Source organism: Danio aesculapii, chromosome 11 (genome assembly GCF_903798145.1).
Source record: "Danio aesculapii chromosome 11, fDanAes4.1, whole genome shotgun sequence".
Lineage (NCBI taxonomy): Eukaryota > Metazoa > Chordata > Actinopteri > Cypriniformes > Danionidae > Danio > Danio aesculapii.
In genome coordinates, this window is record NC_079445.1 from 8645417 (window position 1) to 8664993 (window position 19577).

The window sequence follows — 19577 nt, forward strand, 5'->3', positions numbered from 1 at the left end:
TATCAGGAGTCGCCACAGTGGAATGAACCGCCAACAATTCTGGCATATGTTTTACACAGTGGATACCCTTCCAGCCTTATCCCAGAACTAGGAAACACCCATACTCTCTCACATTCACATACCCACTCATACACTACGGCCAATTTTGTTTATTCAATTCTCCTATAGCACATGTCTTTGGACTGTGGAGGAAACCAGAACACTGGGAGAACATGCAAACTCCACACAGAAATGCCATTTGGCCCAGCTGGGACTCAAACCAGTGACCTTCTTGCTGTGAGGTGACAGTGCTTACCACTGAGTCACCATGCTGCCCAAAATTAAATTATATATTTAAAACAGAATGCTAATCAGAATTAATAAAACATGTTCAGATATGTTATATTCATTACTGTATATTAAATATGCTCATATCCAAACTTTGCTCATATCCAAACACCCTTTTCTCTCCCAATGTGTATTTTCTAGACTAGGGATGTCAGATTTTTTTATTAGTATTTTGCTTTAAACAACAGTTACATGACAATAGAACAAACAAAATAATGATAGAAGGTAAATAATAATAGCAGCACAAAAATAAATAAATAAATAAATAAATAAATAAATAAATAAATAAATAAATAAATAAATAAAACACAAAAAACATGAGTATAAATAATTAAATAAAATTCTTACAATTACAAACAACACTGTAAAAAATGCAGGGTTCCACACAATTCATTCATGTTGTCCCAACACAAATCGAGTAAGTTAACTTAACACTTTAAGCAAATTTATGTGGATTGAATCGTTTTCCCAATGAAATCTCAAGAATTGTGTTGTTTCAGCTCATTTTAATTAAGTAGTTTGAACTAGTAACTAGTTTTGAGTGAAGCAGGACCTTTACATTCATCAAATATGTTGAAAATAGAGCTTTATTGGCCTTTCTATTAGCACTATGTTGAATAGTACAAAAGTAATTTTTCAGTTCGTTATAAAACAAAGTAAAACAGGTGTAAAACAATGTAAATTAAAATTAAAGAGTACCTTTGTTTGATAAAGACAGAAGCATCATACCAAAGCTTTATAACATAACCGCAAAAGTGCCAAAAGATGTGGGGTAGTGATGTCTGTGATAGTATTGTATCTGAGAGACTAGGGATGTCAATACAATCAGTGAACTGTGCAAAAGACTGGAGAAGAGCTGATCCCCGATTCCACAAGAAAAAAATAAATAAAATAGAAATATCACCTGAACTGACCTGTTTTTTATGCTTCAGTTTATTCAGCAAAAATGTGATTTCTTAAATTCATCTTGTCTTAAATTGTTTCAGATGAAACACTGAGAGGGCCCGACCTGCTAAACGTGGCTGCATCTTTGAGGGAAAACTCAACCTTCTTTCAGTCTGAGGTCATGCGTCCTGCCAATGACCCTAAAGAGAGAGATCCTGCCCATATCCGCATGCTCAACGATGTCCTCCGAGATCTGGAAAAAAGCTTTCTTATACCAACCCCACCTGCTGGCTTTTACAGGTACAGGCTCAAAGCATATACTCATGGATGAATTCCTTAAGTTTCCAAGCAGGTGAACAAATCTAATACATTTGGAGGAAACTTTGATAAACCTAAAAACAGAGAGGTATCAATTATTAAGTGTTTGTGGGTGAATGAAACCAAAATAAAAAGAAGTCACAATAAATCGGTATATGCGGAACCTGCCATTTTTTGTCATATTACTTCAAGTAAAATAAAACAAAACAAAACAAGTCAAAAAAAGTAGCAAATAATGCATGAAATATCTTTTTTTAGAGGAATGAGTATCTTACTTTTTTTTCACACGTGAAAACTTTTTCCAAAAAGTTTCAAATCTCTTAGAGTGATCATTATTTAAAGACTTTAGGCTTCTTTTAGAATGCAAATCATATTGTTTAACAGGAGATTTTTTGTTGTTGTTGTTGCCTTCATCTTCAAAAGCCCTATGCATATGCATAAGCAGATGTCATGCTCATTGTCTTGAGAAGGTGTTTGCATTCAAAGGAGGAACAACATTAATTAAAACTGGACAATATTTACACCATGTAGTGAATCTACAGTCTATGCATTACATGATCCACATTCGTCTTCTTTGTTACATGTGGAAAGTATGTACAGTATTACTGCTACTGTTATATGCAGACTCATACAATCATGGCTAAAAGTCATGTTCAGATATAACAGTTGCAGTATTTGTTCTTGTGAAGGTTTAATTAAATCATAAAAAAGTCAAACTAGCTTATTGTGGAATATGAGCTGAAAATTGAGTGGAAAAACATCTTCATTCATTGCAATATATAGTAAAGTTATGCTGAAAAAATCATTACGCATACAGTGTGGCTGTTTATTTATGAAAAGTCTACAAAATTCTAAAGAACAAAGTGTATTGCAAATTAATGTGTCTATTAAAATAAATAATTCATAATGCATGTAAATGTATACATTTTACTGTAGTTACGATATGAGTTTGGAGTAAAAACATATGTTGTAATTTCACATGCAGCTTTTAGTGCAGCTGTAATTCATTAATAAGCAGCGCAAACAGCTATTACATTCATTATCACAGAATGAATATCTCAATGTCATTATCAACCGATTATACTGAAGTCGAATTCGGTTTATCAGTATGGCTGTTTAGTAAATTCTGTTCCATCTAAACACATGTTCTGGAGGTTTACTAGAATAGGTTTAATTGACAAAATGCACAAGAAAATTTTGAAGAAATTCTATTAAATTGCAGAGCCCTAAGTTAAGCTAATTCTAAAGGAAGACAATCTACTGTACATAAAATATATGCGGCTAAAAAAAAAAAAAAAACATTCATAGCTTTCTAAAAACAATTTGCCACCGTGACATCATCCTTCAGACCTTTTGACACCTGTAGTTGGCCCCAGCATGCAAAAGCAACTTTGACATTGGTTTTAGAGCAGTTTTGGTCCTTTTTTTTGGACAGAAGGCCACTTGACATTGGACTTTCAGCAAGAAGGTCAGGTTGATGTTGTTTGTCTGTCAGCACAATGTCGAGACACTGCACATGAACGTGCTAATGAAATATTAGTCAATTTGAACATGGTCTGCAGTTATACAAATCTACATAATAATAATAACAACAACAATAATAATAATGATAGTAACAACAACAATAATAATAATAATAATAATAATAATAATTATAATAATAGTAATAATAATTCCTTACATTTATATAGTACTTTTCTAGACTCTCAATGCTCTTTACACATTAGGGGGAATATCCTCATCCATCTCCTCATCCACCACTCCTCATCTTTATGTTGACAGACAGTTGGCCTACCTATCATAATGGTTGGCCCTGAACATTTTTTACTCCTACGAGTACACCTAGAATATAAAAATGTATATAAGTGCTTTTAGATAACTTGAAATAATCATTGGAATTGGAAAGTGAAGAGACTTTCAACCAGCACTATAAAAAAAAATATACGATTAAACGATTACTCGATTGTCAATACCCCTTTTAATTGATAGACCTAATCGATGACTGATAAAGCATGGGCATTTAATGGATAAATTATGCTTTGTATTGTGAGACACATTCCACAACTTTACAAATTAAATAATCAAGTGCGTGCTGTTTGTTACCTTATGGAGTCACTCTCTTGACATTGCATATTGGGTGACACATAAATCCCTGTTATGTGCGGATCTCGCATCTCGCAGGTCAGGTAATCAAAAAATATGCTGGATATTAATTATGGGTGGATCCCAGGTGGATAAGACCAATCATTGGTTATGCAAACTTGAACCACTTTCCCTAAAATATTATGGTGTTTTAAGCAATCTTGACAGACTGTCACAAATATGCAGACTCAGATTTTTTTTTTAATCGTTTGTCATAGCCAGTAATGCTGTGACCATCATCTCATAAAGATTTTCTGAGTTCTCTCACCCTTCTGACTGAGTTCATTCTTCCGAAGTAGTCTGGTAACGTTCAGTGCTGTAAATTATTTGTAAAGTCTGTCCAAATCATTGTGCTCCAATAACTTAATTTAACAAATTAAAGTGAAACAGACCACTGCAATGGATGGTTTTGTTGTTACAACTGTGCGACAATGATTTGTTTTGCTCTTTGCAAAATAAGTATTTAATTAATGCTCCACTGTAACTTGCCTAATTCATAATCATATATTTGCCTAATTTTTAATATCTCATTATTTTAAAGATTATGTCTGAAGTGAATTTTTCCTCAGTGCTGATGTACTTTCATTTTCTCCATCTCATTCGTGGCGAGTTTAGTTAAGCAAGTGTTTAATAAGCAAACTGGACACAGTTTAGTTTGCCTGCATCAAACCAGAAGAAAGATATACAATTAAAAAAAACATTAAATACAAAGGGTGGTTGTTTGATGAGGGCAATAGTGACACAGATTTCAAAGAGCTTGACAACAGATCCCATGAATATCCTTAAATAATGTAGCCTAGTTGACAGCAAGCATCAGTTTTTTTTTTTTATTGAGATTGGTTTGTCTGTAATACACAGTATAGCTCTGTTCTTTAAAGAAGCTTTAAACAGATGTGCATGCGGGGACCGCAGTGATGTTTAGCTCTGATGAGGCACTTTTATTTAGTGCCTTGTCGTTGTGTTTGTCTTGTAATCGACCCCAGTTGTAAGAACAACAAATAATAACTTGACTTCTAGTTGATCATTTGTAAAAGTGGCATAAGGTAAATTTTTACAATGAATTATCTGTTGAACTGCTTCCCAATCATCACAAATACTGCAGAAGACCTAGTAAAACCCACGTGGACCCAAGATTCTCACAGAAATCACTCAAGTTTGGTGAAGGATGTTACATTCATGGTTTGGGGTTACATTCAGTATGGATCATAATGCATTTTATATTTGGCTTATTTTTCAGTAGGCTACATTCATAAATTGTGTATTTTATAAACATCATTTAGATGGACTAGACTATTACTGTGATAGGAATAGAAAGGCTTGGGTGGATTGTTAGTTAAATATATCAAATCATTCAAAACTTTATTGTGTTTATGATGGAGTGGGGATTAACAATTAATCGATAGTTGATTGTTAATTTAAATGATCATCGATTACACAAAAGCTAAAATGTTTTTGAACTTAGATGCATGTAAACAAATTGTAGTAGACCTGCAAAACTAATTTAGAAACAGAAAAAAATAGAACCACTTAGAAAATCTCTACATAACAATAATATATTTTTAAAAAGAGCCTTTTTTCCCTTGGCCAGACATCACTGATTTTGATGAACAAGTAATGTAGTATTCCAATTACTGTTTCCTCAAAATCTGCCATTTGGAAGATGATGTACATGGCGTGACAGTTAATTTAAGAATTAAGAACAAATCTCCATGGTTGTTGGCTGAGGCACTAATCCAATGCGTGTTAAGCTGAGTTTGAAAGAAGTGGCCATACTGACATATTTTGGCACATTGAACTGTATATCTAATCGGCATGCATGCACCTGGCAGAATGTTGGACTGTTTATCTGAAATGAATCTGAAGACTTAAAGACAAAGTTTTCTCAAAAAGACTGTTTATTTAACTGTTCCAGAAGGAATAAACTTGTGTTTTTGTTAGGGAGTGAACGATGATACCACTCCTCCATGGTCTACTGGGGCAGCTAGTGAGAGGCATTCTCATTTGCATCCCTGTCAATTTTTGTTACCCTAGACATAAATGCTAAGAAGACCATCCTAAATATGAAACATTTGATAATAAAATAAAATAAAATCCTTCCTCTAAAATCTTCCTGCTGTATTATTGAACTGAAACATAAAAATCTTAATTTTTATTACGACAATTGCATTGCATTTATATAAAGCTGCATTTTTTTTTCATTATATATTTGTATTTGTATTGTACAGATAAAGCCTGCAGGTTCATAAAAAATGAATGATCATAAAGATTCTTGGTTGTTCATGGTGTAAGACCATAATTAGCACAAGATTATAGTGGGAGTCTATAGGAATTTATTACCCTGTAGTCCCCTAAGGGGGATTCTTGGGTCGATGGACTGAAGTAACCATCATTTAGCCATTGTGCTGATATCATCAGCTTTTGCCATCTCAAAGAACAGCAATGGGCTTGCATGATCCAACAATGCAGGTCAATAAGTAGCGAAGCCAAAGTCAAGAGTATTTATACTTACAAAACCATCTAAGGTCAGCAAATTAAATAAGCGAGCAAGCAACTTTCTTTAAATCAAATGTTCCTTGTAGCTCCCCCATACAAAAGCCACTATTTGGGTGGATGAAAATGCAAAGAGGAGCAAAAAGGGTCAAGCACGATATTAAGAAGTGCAGGCCTGCATTACGGAGTTAATGGTTTCTTATGACCCTCTCAGTGGAGCAGATCTAGATCTCAAAACTGCAGGACTTTGGGCAGAATTATGTGCTAAAACACTATTGCAGGTACACACACACACATCATCTTGCAGGGAATAGAAGTAAATCCCTCAGTCGACTGTGATTCAGTCCTCAGCTCAGCAGAATAAAGTGCTGATCTTCAGCCAGTGTCCTCACACACTCTTTCTCAACCGCAGGGATTTACAGATATGCCTCTGTTGTTGATGTGAATTGCGTGGAAACTGGATCCATTATGGAGTGGCCGAAAATACGGCATGCAATCAAAAAGGAGCCTCTGATTATTTCTCCTTTTTGTGTTTGGGTGAATGCTGGTTTGATCTCCCATCGATCCTCGAGGTCCACAACACACCCCGGGTGCTGCATTTCAGCTTTGACTTTTCTCTTGATGCCGCTGTTGGCGTCTGTTGGTTTTGCTAATCTGGGCTGAAGGAGGGCCCACTTATTATCAAAGCGACATGCAATTGTAATCAGCAGCAATCAGCATGTCCTGGAGTGGTTTTTATTAAATTAACAGAAGAGGAAGCGAAGGGATGAAGTGCGGGGAGACTCATCAGGGTACCTGCTCATTATCTCTCTTTGGGTTCTGGCCTGTGAGAATTAACACCCTCTCAGTGATCCTCACTCTTTCACCCCCTGTGTTTTGTACACTCGTCTCTTTGTTTATTAATCAGTTTAAAAAGCAATGGGTCTTATAAAAAGGTATTAAAATATAGACACTTAACAAAGAACTTCTCGGATGAGCCATTGTAGGGATTCTGCATTGGATATTTCTTATAGAGTCAGACCACTGAATTGAGTTGTTGCACAGTAGCAAAACATGTATTTTTTGCCACTAGAGCATTAATGATCCCTGCTACTTTAATCATTACACTGCAAAACATGTTTTTCTTACTTAGATTTGTTGTCTTGTTTCTAGACCAAATATCTAAAATTTCTTATATTAAGAAGCATTTTCTAGGCAAGAAAAACATGTTTTCAGAAATATTATGCCAATATTAAGTGAGTTATTCCTTAAAACAAGCAAAATAATCTGCCAATGGGGTAAGCAGAAAAATCTTATGTGTTTTTTGATTTTGAAAAATTCGCTCAATCTGCAGTCTGTGTGAATCCTAATGCCCCAGTAAAGTGAAGGGGATGCTATACTGTCATTGAGTGCTGTCTTTCGGATGAGACGTTAAACCAAGGTCCTGTCTCACTGTGGTCATTAGAAATCCCATGACACTTCTTGTAAAGAGTAGGGGTGTAACCCCGGTCTCCTGGCCAAATTCCCTCAATTGGTGCTTTCCTATCATGGCCTCCCGATTATCCATTGAATTGGCTCTATTACTGTCTCTTCACTCCCCCTATAGCTGGTGTGTGGTGAGCGCACTGGCACCATTGGATGCTGCACACTGGTGATGCACACTGGTGCTGCACACTGGAGACCCCCCCCCCCCCATGATTGTGAAGTGCTTTGGGTGTCCAAAAAAAACACAATAAAAAGACACACTATATAAATACACATTACATTACAAAACCTTCTTCTTTTCTTGACATTGAATTAACTTCATTAAATTGGTGCTGAAACCTGGAAAGAAAGAATAACACATGGTCAAAGAGGTGGAGAATTGCAGTTCCCATGAGGATGTGCTGGCAGGGAATGCCTCTAGTGGCACTGTAGTTGCTGTGGTACTGGAGCAACTTGCCAGGAGGGATGGATCAACTCACTGCTGTTCGCCGAGTTGTGAAGGGTTAGCTGCCATCCATAAGGGAACAGAGGGGATGGTGCCATTCACCGGATGCCAGAACCTAATGCAGTGTTAAGGAGAAGAAGTGGGTGCAAGGCATTGAAGAGATTGCTTTTGGGCTCAGTGATAGGGCAGCATTACTAACCAACGAGAGGTGGGTTAAGTGGGGTTAGAACAGTTATAAGAGTATACCAACGTGTGAGGTGTGATGCAACTAGTGAAGCAGAACCAAGAGCTATGGGAGTGGATCAAGTCTGGTGGCCCAAGTGGAAATGACCACTACTGGTGTGCCAGACCAGTCTCAAAACCAATGAAAGAGTTGCATAAAGAAAAAAGGAGGAGCTATGACAGTGAAGGATGAAATAGGTCTAGTATTTGGACCTATAAGGCATTTTTTTCTGACATTTGTTTTTTGATGCCAGTATTAAATGTCTATTTTGATGTTGTTTTGACATCAAGTTAGTCAATTGATATCAAATGAATTAGCATTTTTGACATGTTTTTTGACATGATGTTTTGACATCAAGGAGCCACTGAATTATGTTCCATTGGTTTTGAGAGATTGGTGCTTTCATTTTGTTGTTTCCTTTTTCACGACCATAGAGCAGCTAATCGGAACTCTACTGTTTCCCTAAAATCTGCTAACAGCTTTTTTCCACTGCAGTCAATTTGACCCCAGTAATTTAAAACCTCCATTTGAAATGCTTGTTTTTGCCAAAAGTTTGGTGTCAGGTAATTAATGTCTTTGTTGACTACTTTACAACACTCCAAAATACCTCTGCCCCACTCCCAACCCCCCTCCCCCAACTTCCTGTCCCTTATACAAAACAGATTACCTATTGCATTACTATAGACACATTTACAAATCAGCATAAAACTCACCTAAAATCACCTAAAATTTAAAAAGCATATATACTGCATTTTTGTTGTTTTACTAGTTGTTTTACTTTTGGTATAGATCTTTTGCTATTTAAAACATATGAGGACTGAAACACAATTATGTACAGGGTCAGTTTGAGACCAAGAAAAACAACCATGGTTTGCTGGGCATGTATTGTCTAAAGGAACAGTGGCCACAAACTGTACATTCATCCAGAGTGATGTGGGGGCCTGGATTGTAAAGAAAGGGTAATCGCTGGACCCATTTGTCCCATACATCCCATATTGCTGTGCATATCTGGTGGGCCCTGGAAACATTTTGATGACATTAGCAGCACTAAGTCTTCTCTGTCGATTAAGTGGGGAGCGGGACTATAATATTTTTCTATTTTTGGAAGGTAATGTGTCTGCTGGTGGTTGAGAGACAACAGGACAGCCAACACTAAGAGACTCATTCTCTCCTCAAGATTATCCTGTCTCAGTTTCTCCTCTATGTCACTTTCAGTGTCAAAAACCCATGACAAAATCTCACTGACAGAAAACCTTTGCTTAGTGGCCATTTTTAATTGAGAGAGCTTAATAAGAGAGCCCACGGAACACAAAGAGACATAGTTTAGAAAGCTTTTATGCATACTTTTTTAGCTTTGCGCCTACCCTGTAAACCATGTGAATTATGTTTTCCCCTCCATAAAAAAAAAAAAACACAGAAAATAGCAGAGTTCTCGCAAGAATATGATTTTCCTCTCCACCATGTCATGTGAACTGTCCGTGGTTCTTGCAATGCTACAGGTATGGTTGTGTTAATTTTTTATTTATTTATTTATTTTTTGGAGTGGGTACTCAACCTGCAGTTTGTGTGCGTCCTAACGCCCCAGTATAGTAAAGGGGACTTTATGCTGCTCAGTGAGAACCGTCTTTCAGATAAGACATTAAACCGAGGTCCTGGCTCTCTGTAGGGTCATTAAAAAATCCCAGGATGTCCTTCGAAAAGAGTAGGGGTTTAATCCTGGCATCCTGGCCAAATTTGCCCACTGGCCTCTGTTCATCTTGGCCTCCTAACCATCCCCATATTATAATTGGCTTCATCAATCAGCTGGTGTGTGGTGTGCGGTCTGGCGCAATATGGCTGCCGTCGCGTCATCCAGGTGGATGCTGCACACTGGTGGTGGATGAAGAGATTCCCCTAATGTGTTAAGTGCTTTGAGTGTCCAGAAATGCGCTATATTAATGTAAGGAACTATTATTATTATTATTAATATTATTATTATTATTAGTAGTAGTAGTAGTAGTAGTAGTATTAAAGAACACCGATGTGCAAAATATGTACAGGGCATTGAAAAAATAATATCATGTTACTTTTATGTTTACCAAGTTTTCCCCATTAAATTAGGAAAGACATTGTTTTTTTTCCTTCGGATTGAATGGCAAGTATATATGCACATACGTTTAACATTGAATGGGGTCCCCAAGTTGACCCCAAGGATAATAGGAGGGTTAAATCACACAGAAAAACTGTCAGATGTCTTTTGAATATTTTAAACCATATTTAGAGTGAACTATGCCTTAAATAAACTTTGTGTTATTATTATTGAAAGGTCTTCTCCAATGTAACATGTTCCTCAATAAGTCAGGCCTCAGGTAAAAGTTTCCCCTGATTGGCTGAAAATGGAAGAGTAGCACTCACAGACACTCTGGAGGGTTTGTTCCTGCTGATAAAATAAATGCCAATATTCAGTAGACATGAAACAGATGATATCTAGACCCACACGGGGGACTCTGTTGTGTTCGCTAAACTCGATTTGTTGCTGCTGAGCATGTGAACTCCTTTCTCCATTAAAAACAAAGTATGTGGTGTTACCAGGGAGCCGAGATCAATATCTCAAAGATTTTGTGGAGAGTTCTAAGATCTCCAGCAACAGTTGGTGTAAAGAGGATATGATTAAAATTGTAGAAAGGGATTACTTTGCATTTGGAAAATGGGCATGATTTAACAACCTGCACAATGTATTAGTGTAGATCAGTAGTTTAACAGGGCTTATGTTGCAGTTAAAGATTTGGATTTTCGAAATCATGCTTCTTAAATGTAACATCGAAAAACCTGTAAGCCCAATAAGTTTCAAATTGTGTCTATGTAAAGGTATAATACATTGAACTGAACTAAATTGAACCCTAAAAATTAGACTGAAGCAGTTTCAGTTTACTAGAACTTCTATGATAAGCTGCTTTGACACAATCTACATCATAAAAGCACTATAGAAATAAAAAAATAATTCATAATAAAGGAAAGTGATGTTTTGCGTCTAAATCACATGCCGTATCTCATTAAATTAAACTTATTTGTTAACAAGATAAATGCAATGTGAAAAATCTACTGTGAAAAATGCAATTAAGAAAAATCTTTTAAGGACAGGCGACGCGGTGGCGCAGTAGGTAGTGCTTTCGCCTCATCACAAGAAGGTCGCTGGTTTGAGCCTCGGCTAGGTCAGTTGGGGTTTCTGTGAGGAGTTTGTATGTTCTCCCCAGGGTTTCCTCCAGGTGCTCTGGGTTCCCCCACAGTCCAAAGACATGCGCTACAGGTGAATTGAGTAGGTTAAATTGTCCGTTGTGTATGAGTGTGTATGGATGTTTCCCAGAGATGGGTTGCAGCTGGAAAGGCATCTGCTGCGTAAAACATATACTGGATAAGTTGATGGTTAATTCCACTGTGCGACCCCAGATTAATGAAGGGACTAAGCTGAAAAAAAAAAAGAATGAATGAATGAATGAATGTTAAGGACAAAATATCATCCAAGTCTAAATGGTTATGGTTGGAGTTAGGTAAGGAGAATGAACTCCCAAATTATGGGCAGGCACAGGCAAATTAAAATTTTCTTTTGTTAAGATTTATATAATCCAAATGATTATTAGGGATAAAAAAATCAAATTTCCAAAAAGAAGGGACAAAGATTTACCCTTAACTCTAAACCTAACTTACAGTGTGAGTTAAGGGTTAAGGGTAAATCTGGGTTGTTCTTACTGAGAGTCAAAGTATTAAAATTAGTATTAATATTAGTAAATATTAGTAAAAATATTAGGTTAGAGGTTAGAGTTAAGGGTTGATGCGAATTAGAAAAAAAAAAAACGAACAACAGGTGAAAGGCAAGGAGGAAGCAGGGAGGAAAGACTAGGTGCCACTAGGTGGTTGGGGTTAGGGTTAGAGGTTGATGTAGGTTATTCACTTTATGAGTTTGGGTTAGAAAATTGAGGGGCTAAAATTTCAAATAATAGTTGGGTTTAGAGTGAGGGGCTAGGTCAGGTCCATCGCACCATTATGCCTCGTTTCCATTGAGTGGTACAGTACGATGTGGTTTGGTTCTGGTCACCTTTATCAGACTTGTGTCTCTGCTGCCAAATGGTATCAATGGTAGGCGTGGTGTTTGACAGAAAGTCATTTTGCTTTCGTTCCTCCCCTGCCCCTTGCCCCGCTCATCTTGTCTCTGCATCTATGAGTGCACAAATGAGTTCTGCTACAAAAAATGAGCAAAAATTAAAAACTTCAAACTGGCAAATCTGAGAGGTTTTAAGTGCAGCGAAACAGTAATTAAATTTGCCGTACACATATGTGTCTGTCGATTTGTATTTGTGAATGACATTTTACAAATACATAACTATTGATGTGCAACTTCGAATTCAAAACACAGGTGTTTAGATTATTGTCTGTGTGTGCAAATCAAGACATTCAGCTGTTCATATTAGACAAGTGAGTTTAAATTTTAACTTACACTACAAATATTATTGTATCAAACAAATGCTTAAAAAATGCTTTGCATTTGGTGTGAATCATATGCTCTTGTGATTGTATGGCATTGTATGGCAGGCCGGATTTGGCCTATGGACCTTGAGTTTGACACTTGGGTTAGGTTTAAAGCTTCTAAACATCCTTTCAGATGCTTTAAACAATGTGTTAACATTACCATTATGATAATGTTCATATCCTCTTTGTCTGATATCTGGCTTTTTCCCAGACCCCTGCATCTCAAGCCTAAAGAGAATTGTGACACCTCTACCTCTTCACTTGAACACATTAAGGAGATGTGCATAGGGGATTGGGCCCTAGTGTAGATTGAATAAAACTAAGTACACCTATTATTATTATTTTCATAAAAATAATAAGAAATTAATAAAACATTTTTATTTTTTGAAAAAGTAAGAAAATTGAGGGCCAAGTCAGTCAAAACATCTTTTGGTAATCAGCATTCACCAAATGCTGTCAGTTGAGCTTAACTTGTATTGAACCTGGAACATTCTTAAAGAATGATGGAGAGCTGCTTTCTGTGTGATATGACTCACAGGCCCAACAGAAAAGGGATAGTCATCTCCTTTGGGAAGGAATAGAGAGTGTTTGAGATGTGGACATTTCCGTCTTTCACTTTAAATAAATCTTTTCACTACACTCTTTTTAAAGTTAAAATGTTAAAAAATCCTGGCCTGAGCTAACACATTCACCACAGCCCTATTTTTTCCATTTCTTGGTTAAACATGAACAAGTGTTTCACTTGAGTGGTTTATATCCTTCTGTTAGCATAGGATTTAATCTAAACTTTGCTTTCTGATGGGCACATCCTCATTCACCCACAAAATTTAAATGTATCTGTGTACTGTCAATGAAAGACTGTTAAAAACAAAATCAATGAGTGATGCCAAACCATGATGAAAATGACCCAAAGTATATTAATAGTTTCATGCAGAATTTCAAATTTCTCTGCAAATTACATCTGAAAACTTGTGGTTGCTCCAAGTTTTTCCAAGGGAAATTTAAGACACAATATTGGCTTTGTGATATTTTTATGTCTTAAATCTGAATGTGTAGATCCCTCTCTGCGGATCCCTCTCATCACTTTGGATAGTCAGGCTAACTGAAGAAAGATGAAAAGCACATGCTGCATATCCTAAACCTTTATTCTGGTGAAACATATTATACACATAATGCACAGCAACACTGAAAAACCCAAAAACTTAAGGTAACTCAAACCGTTTGAGGAAGCCGATTGCAACAAACCATTTAAGTTTAAAAACTAATCCTAATGAGTACTGTCAAGTTAATCCATTTGAGTAAATGAAGCAATTTGAGAACAGTAACACCCAATAAATGAAGAGAACTCAAACCAACTGAGTAGTGTAAAACCCAATAAGTTAAGGCAACTCAAACAATTTGAGGAAACGGAATGCAACAAATCATTTGAGTTAAAAAACTAATCTATATATGTACTGTGAACTTATTCCATTTAAGTTGAAGTATTGAGGTATTTAGTTAACTCATTACCTTCAACACTGAGTTCAAAACTCTTTTCAAATGAGTAGAATTAACTTTCAGTAAATTTTAAGTTGACTACACTCATTTCATTTGATAAAGTTGACTGTTGGGTTTTACAGTGTATGGGTTTATGCACAGTTGGGGTTAATGTTTTCTATGTTAATGTATATTTGAATTTAAAATATGCATTTGATTGTTTTGTTGTTTTTGTGGTTCATTTTTTATTACATTGTATTAATTTATTAATAGTTTATTGACAATATCACACTTTAAATATAGTTAAGCTACTATTATCATTATTTGTTTTATTTTAATTCATTTTTAATCTATTTATTCTATTAATTACTAATAATTGTAGTAGCTCTGTTTTCCGTTCTTTTTTATTTAGTATTAACTATTAATTAATCTATATATTTGAATACAATTATATTAATGTTTTTAAGAATTATGATGAACGAGACAAGACGGGAGATGTAGGAGGATGTGCTCCAGAATCTCTAGAAATATAAAAGATGAAGTATAAACATAAAAGTCAACAATGAGAGAGGACCAGGCCTGGCACACGTTATTTACCTGTTTGAAATGCTGCTGTTTTACTGTACGTTGTTGTTTTTTTATTTTGGTGATTTAAATTTATGTCAAGTGTTTGCTGGTTGCTGACAACCCTTTGACTTGATATGGCTGGGGCCATTGTGAGTATTTATGCATCTGCATTCTGTATGTGCTGTTCTGGAAATGAGACTTCCAAAAGACTTGCAGACAGTGGGGTTGCGATGTTCCACTGTCGAGTTTATTTGCTGTTTTTTTTAAGGGGGTTTCACCAGAAGTGCATGCATCCCACACTTTTTCAAGAAAGAAAAAGGTAGGAACTGGCAAATTTTCAACAACTTTTAGAAAACAACACATAAAGAATCCATGTAAATCTTCTTCACAGGACTCGATATTCGATACTCAACTTGCGTGCCACCAAGCTCACTATGGCTCTTGGCCCTCCCAGACTCATCACCATTACCAAACCAAGCAATCACAGATCTTGCATCATCACAATATGAATTTGCATTTTTTTGAGAAGTGAGCATCAGGATCTTCTTCAGAATATGGGAAAGGGTTTTTGACTGTGTGAAGCCTGTGCCAGACCTACTGCATGCACTTGATCCAGAAGTATAAGTTGCCATTGGTGACACGTGCTGGAAGAGACAGCATGAACAATTGAGCAGATTCGGGAGCTGGGGCTGCCTGTGGGATTGAATAGGATGAAAAGATCAATTCTACTTGGTAAAAATGAAGGGAGGCTGCTCTCTATGAGGATATGGAAATGTTGGGAAGGAGCAGGGTGGGTCTCAAGCCAGGTGTCTGTAAATTGAAGAAGCCATCAGAAGTTAGGAGTATAGAAATCCATCCACTGAAAAACTACATAAGTAGCTGTGCATTGCAAGCAACAGAAGTGAAGGCCTGTCAGCTGCTTTAGGGCCAAATGCCAGCACATTCCAGGAAGAGGAGCAAGATTTATTTTCTCTCCTCTGTTTCTCCTCTTCTTTCTTTTTCCCCTTGTCCAGTTTATTCCTTACCTCAGATGCAGTGGCCATGGCAAAGCTCAATATTGAGAACACTCTGGACTGAGTAATGACAGTGAAGGATGAGAGAGGGACGGTCCTGGGTTGTTCTGTTTATGCATCAGTCCTACAAGGCCTGACACTATACTTTTGCTTGTGTTTATTTGTGTCATTAAAATTTACGTTAGGCTTTCACCAATTTCTGCCATTTTCATCAGTTAGCTGAAAGGTTTGATGCAATACTTTCATCTGATTTTATTTGCATTATACATTTGAGTACCATTTAAAGGTAGTCAGTCACAAAGACGATTCTGTTGACTGCTGTAGAAATGGCCCTAACTAAGGCACCTTTAACACTAAAGCATTTTAATTTTTTCAGTTGTATAGGTGTTGTTAAAGGTTTTTGTACATGCTGAAGACCCAGTTTTAGTTTACAAATACTGGTGTTTTCACTTTCATTATAGATAGACTGAAATGCAAACTTTTGAAAACGGAGACGTGACTATACACAATAGCTTGTTGACTGGTTTTCTGGACTGTTGTGTATCATTCCCCGATTCATCACGCCACTCTTATTTGACCATAACATAATGTCTAAAATACTAGGAAAAAGTTGTTTCTGTCCAATTATCCTCCTTTTTACAGATGTTCAGTCAGGTTTCAGACCTCATCGCAGTAGAGAAACCACGTTAGGGAAAATAAGCAATGATTTACTTTTAGCGGATGACAGAGGCTGCATCTTGTTACTAGTTTTACTTGATCTCAGTGCTGCATTTGACACTATTGATCATAATATCCTTATAGATCACTTATATTTTACAGGTGTCTAGGGGTAGGCTTTACAATTGCTTAAATCATATTTAACTGAACATTACCAGTTTGTAAATCTAAATGCTTTCACTAGTCAGGCCAGTAAAGTATGAGGTGCTTCAAGGATCAGTTTTAGGCCCTTTGCTGTTTACAAAATACATGCTCAGCATCCCGAGGCCTCTAGAGGTTGTGCAGCGCCAATGATGTGATCCAAGTCCTGTGAAGAGATGATGGCAACCTTAAAAGACTTCTAGAGGTCTCCATAACCCTGGACCTGGCCATATCCTGAGCAGATGCTGTGGTGGTCATGGAGGAGTGGAGAGCATGAGACTGCTGGAAGATGCAGTGACAGACGTGCCTTAGCATTGATCTTGTGGGCCAACCTGAACACCCAACGGTCCCTTACTCACACCTGCTGCTTCTCCACAATGGACATCCAGCATTCTTCAGCCCCGGGCACTTAGACTTCAGCTCTGCACAAGAAGTTTGGCCAGAGGAGAAATGGTCATGTCCAACTGATCCTGGTTTCTCCCAAGGTTTTTCCCTTAACTTTTGTCACTTGGTGAAGTTTTGTTCCTCACTGTTCCTCTGGCTTGCTTGGTTATGGGACTTGAGGAGCTGCGCATTGATAGATTTGCTCTACAGTGTTTGGACTTTCAGCAGTGAAAATTAAACCACAATGAACTGAACTAAACTGAACTTCAACTCTGAAAACTGGACTGACATAGTTTCAATTTCAGCTTAGTAGAACTTCTATGTTAAGCTGCTTTGACATAATCTACATTGTAAAAGTGATATAGAAATAAAGATGAATTGAATTGAACAACACAACCAGTATACTGCAAGGATGGATTCTAGCAAACTATGTGCAAGACCAGTGTGTGTGGATGGTCATGTATCATGCATTTTAGGTTGTATAGTGTGGACAGAGATTGTTTTTCTTAAAGAAAGTATTAAAAAAAAAAAAAAAAAACTGCCACCTGGACAAAGAATATTTTCACTCCAAAACTCTGTTTTAAAACAAATATGCACTAGTGTAAACACAGCATAAGAACCATCCACTCTCATGAGGAGAAATTATCTGTATGTAAAATCATCTCATGTATTAAAAAAAAGACTTTAAATACTGTCTTAACTACTTTCTCTGTTTCTCTCACACAGGAATATTCTCTATTGTTTGAGCAGACAAACTCCACGCTTCTCTATCCTAAAGGATGCCCTGGAGGTTTCCTGGCACAACAGCATCAGCCATTCCCAGAATCTGGTATACAGCGCCATCAGTTCAGCTCAGAAACTTGTGCAAAGTGGACTCGACCTGTTTGAAAATGAAAATGACAACCTAGAATGACATCTGAGGGAACGCACCACAATGGTGTCAGAATATGACCTAAACACCTGGATCTTCTAGCCAATACAAACTTTCTGCAGGAAACTTCAGAAAGGATCGTTATTAAGTGCACTATTAACAAGAGGAATCTCTTCAGGCTAATTCCAAGTTACTGTTTTTATTCCTCTAATGACATTCAAAAATGACATGGTTTTTAACGTTAAATAAGAGTCTGGGAGCTAAACTCTATAACAAGGAGGATCGAGAGTTTTTGTTTTGGGGAAAAACACCAGCAGGTTTATCACTGTTTCCAGTCACATAAACCCCAGAGGACAACTGGAAACTGAGACTCAAGACAGGTTTGTTTATTGAAACTTGATGTTTGAAACATGTTTCACAATAAAAAAAAACAAAACACCTAAACTAGCCCACCATTTTACAAGTGGCAAGCAATGACCTATGGATAAGGGGAAATGCTGGGAAATGCTTACATGGAGTCAAACTTCATAATGCAGAACTTGATGATATATGTTTAAAGTCACCATGAAGTTTCTTTCCTATTTTACCATACATCTATGTGAAGGTCTTCTTGAACAATAGAAAGTGTCGGATGAAACTTAATTTAGTCCATTAGGACAATCAACGTTCCAATATAATCCTGTTTTGGAGCAATCTATATAAAAATTGCACTCTCAGAAATAAAGGCACAAAAGCTGTCACGAGAATGGAACCCTTTCAATTTTGTACTTGTTAGTAGTTAAAGGGTCTATACTGGTACTTTGAAGTTAAATATTAGAACATAATGAGTCCATATTGTACCTTAAAGGTACATGTTAGTACCTGAAAACCTTTTTAAAGGGTAAAGCCTGAGACCCCATTTACACTAATACATTTTAGTTTTAAAACAGTGTTTTAGAACGAAAACAATCTACATCCACACTGGTGTTTCACCTAGTGTTTATGAAAAGTTCTCCATCCATATACTGCTGAAAGCGCACATCACGTGACCACACACACTAAGGCATGCGTTGCTGCGTATGTGAATGTCTGAGCTCCAGGCAGTTAGCAGGGGCTTTGAGCACAAAACCCCTGGTGAGAGCTGCGCACGTCGGACAGTTCCTCAAGGATCTACCACTGGATATAATCTTACTATATTTGTTAAACTAGATTCAATTCATCTTGTTGTCTATATCTAACGACATATTCCCAGACTTTGGTCTTTTGAATCCATTACTTGTTAACGTGTTTTGGCTGAGCGCAAATATAAGTTAATATATAAATTTGTGTAACCGCGTACACTAATTCTGCTTATTTTATTGGCTATTTGATTGCTTGCCTATATTGTGTAAACATATTGTACGTCATACTTTTATAATGGCCATTATTGATCATGAAAAACTGATATTCATTTTTAGAAGAAACTGGAAGGAGGCAGTTATGTTATAGGCTACGCTTTGTTATAAATACTGTATGCATACAGTGAAGATGACGGTCATAAGTTTGCAGCTGCATGATGCCTTAACATTTTTTGGTGTTTGTTAAGTTGCTAATGTCAAAATGAAAATTGTCTTTCATTTTATTGTTAAGATT

At 36.7% G+C, this 19577-nt stretch overlaps 1 protein-coding gene across 2 annotated transcripts in view; it reads left to right on the forward strand.

The window, feature by feature from the left end:
- Positions 1 to 19275, forward strand: part of LOC130236979 (inactive N-acetylated-alpha-linked acidic dipeptidase-like protein 2) — a 554471-nt gene extending 535196 nt beyond the window's left edge. For both annotated transcript variants that reach the window (XM_056467749.1, XM_056467750.1), the window contains exons 13-14: positions 1314 to 1512; positions 17822 to 19275. In XM_056467749.1, the coding sequence (XP_056323724.1) occupies positions 1314 to 1512; positions 17822 to 18008 (386 nt within the window). In that variant the 3' untranslated portion in view covers positions 18009 to 19275. The remainder of the gene's footprint in view (positions 1 to 1313; positions 1513 to 17821) is intronic.
- The last annotated feature ends 302 nt before the right edge of the window (positions 19276 to 19577 follow it).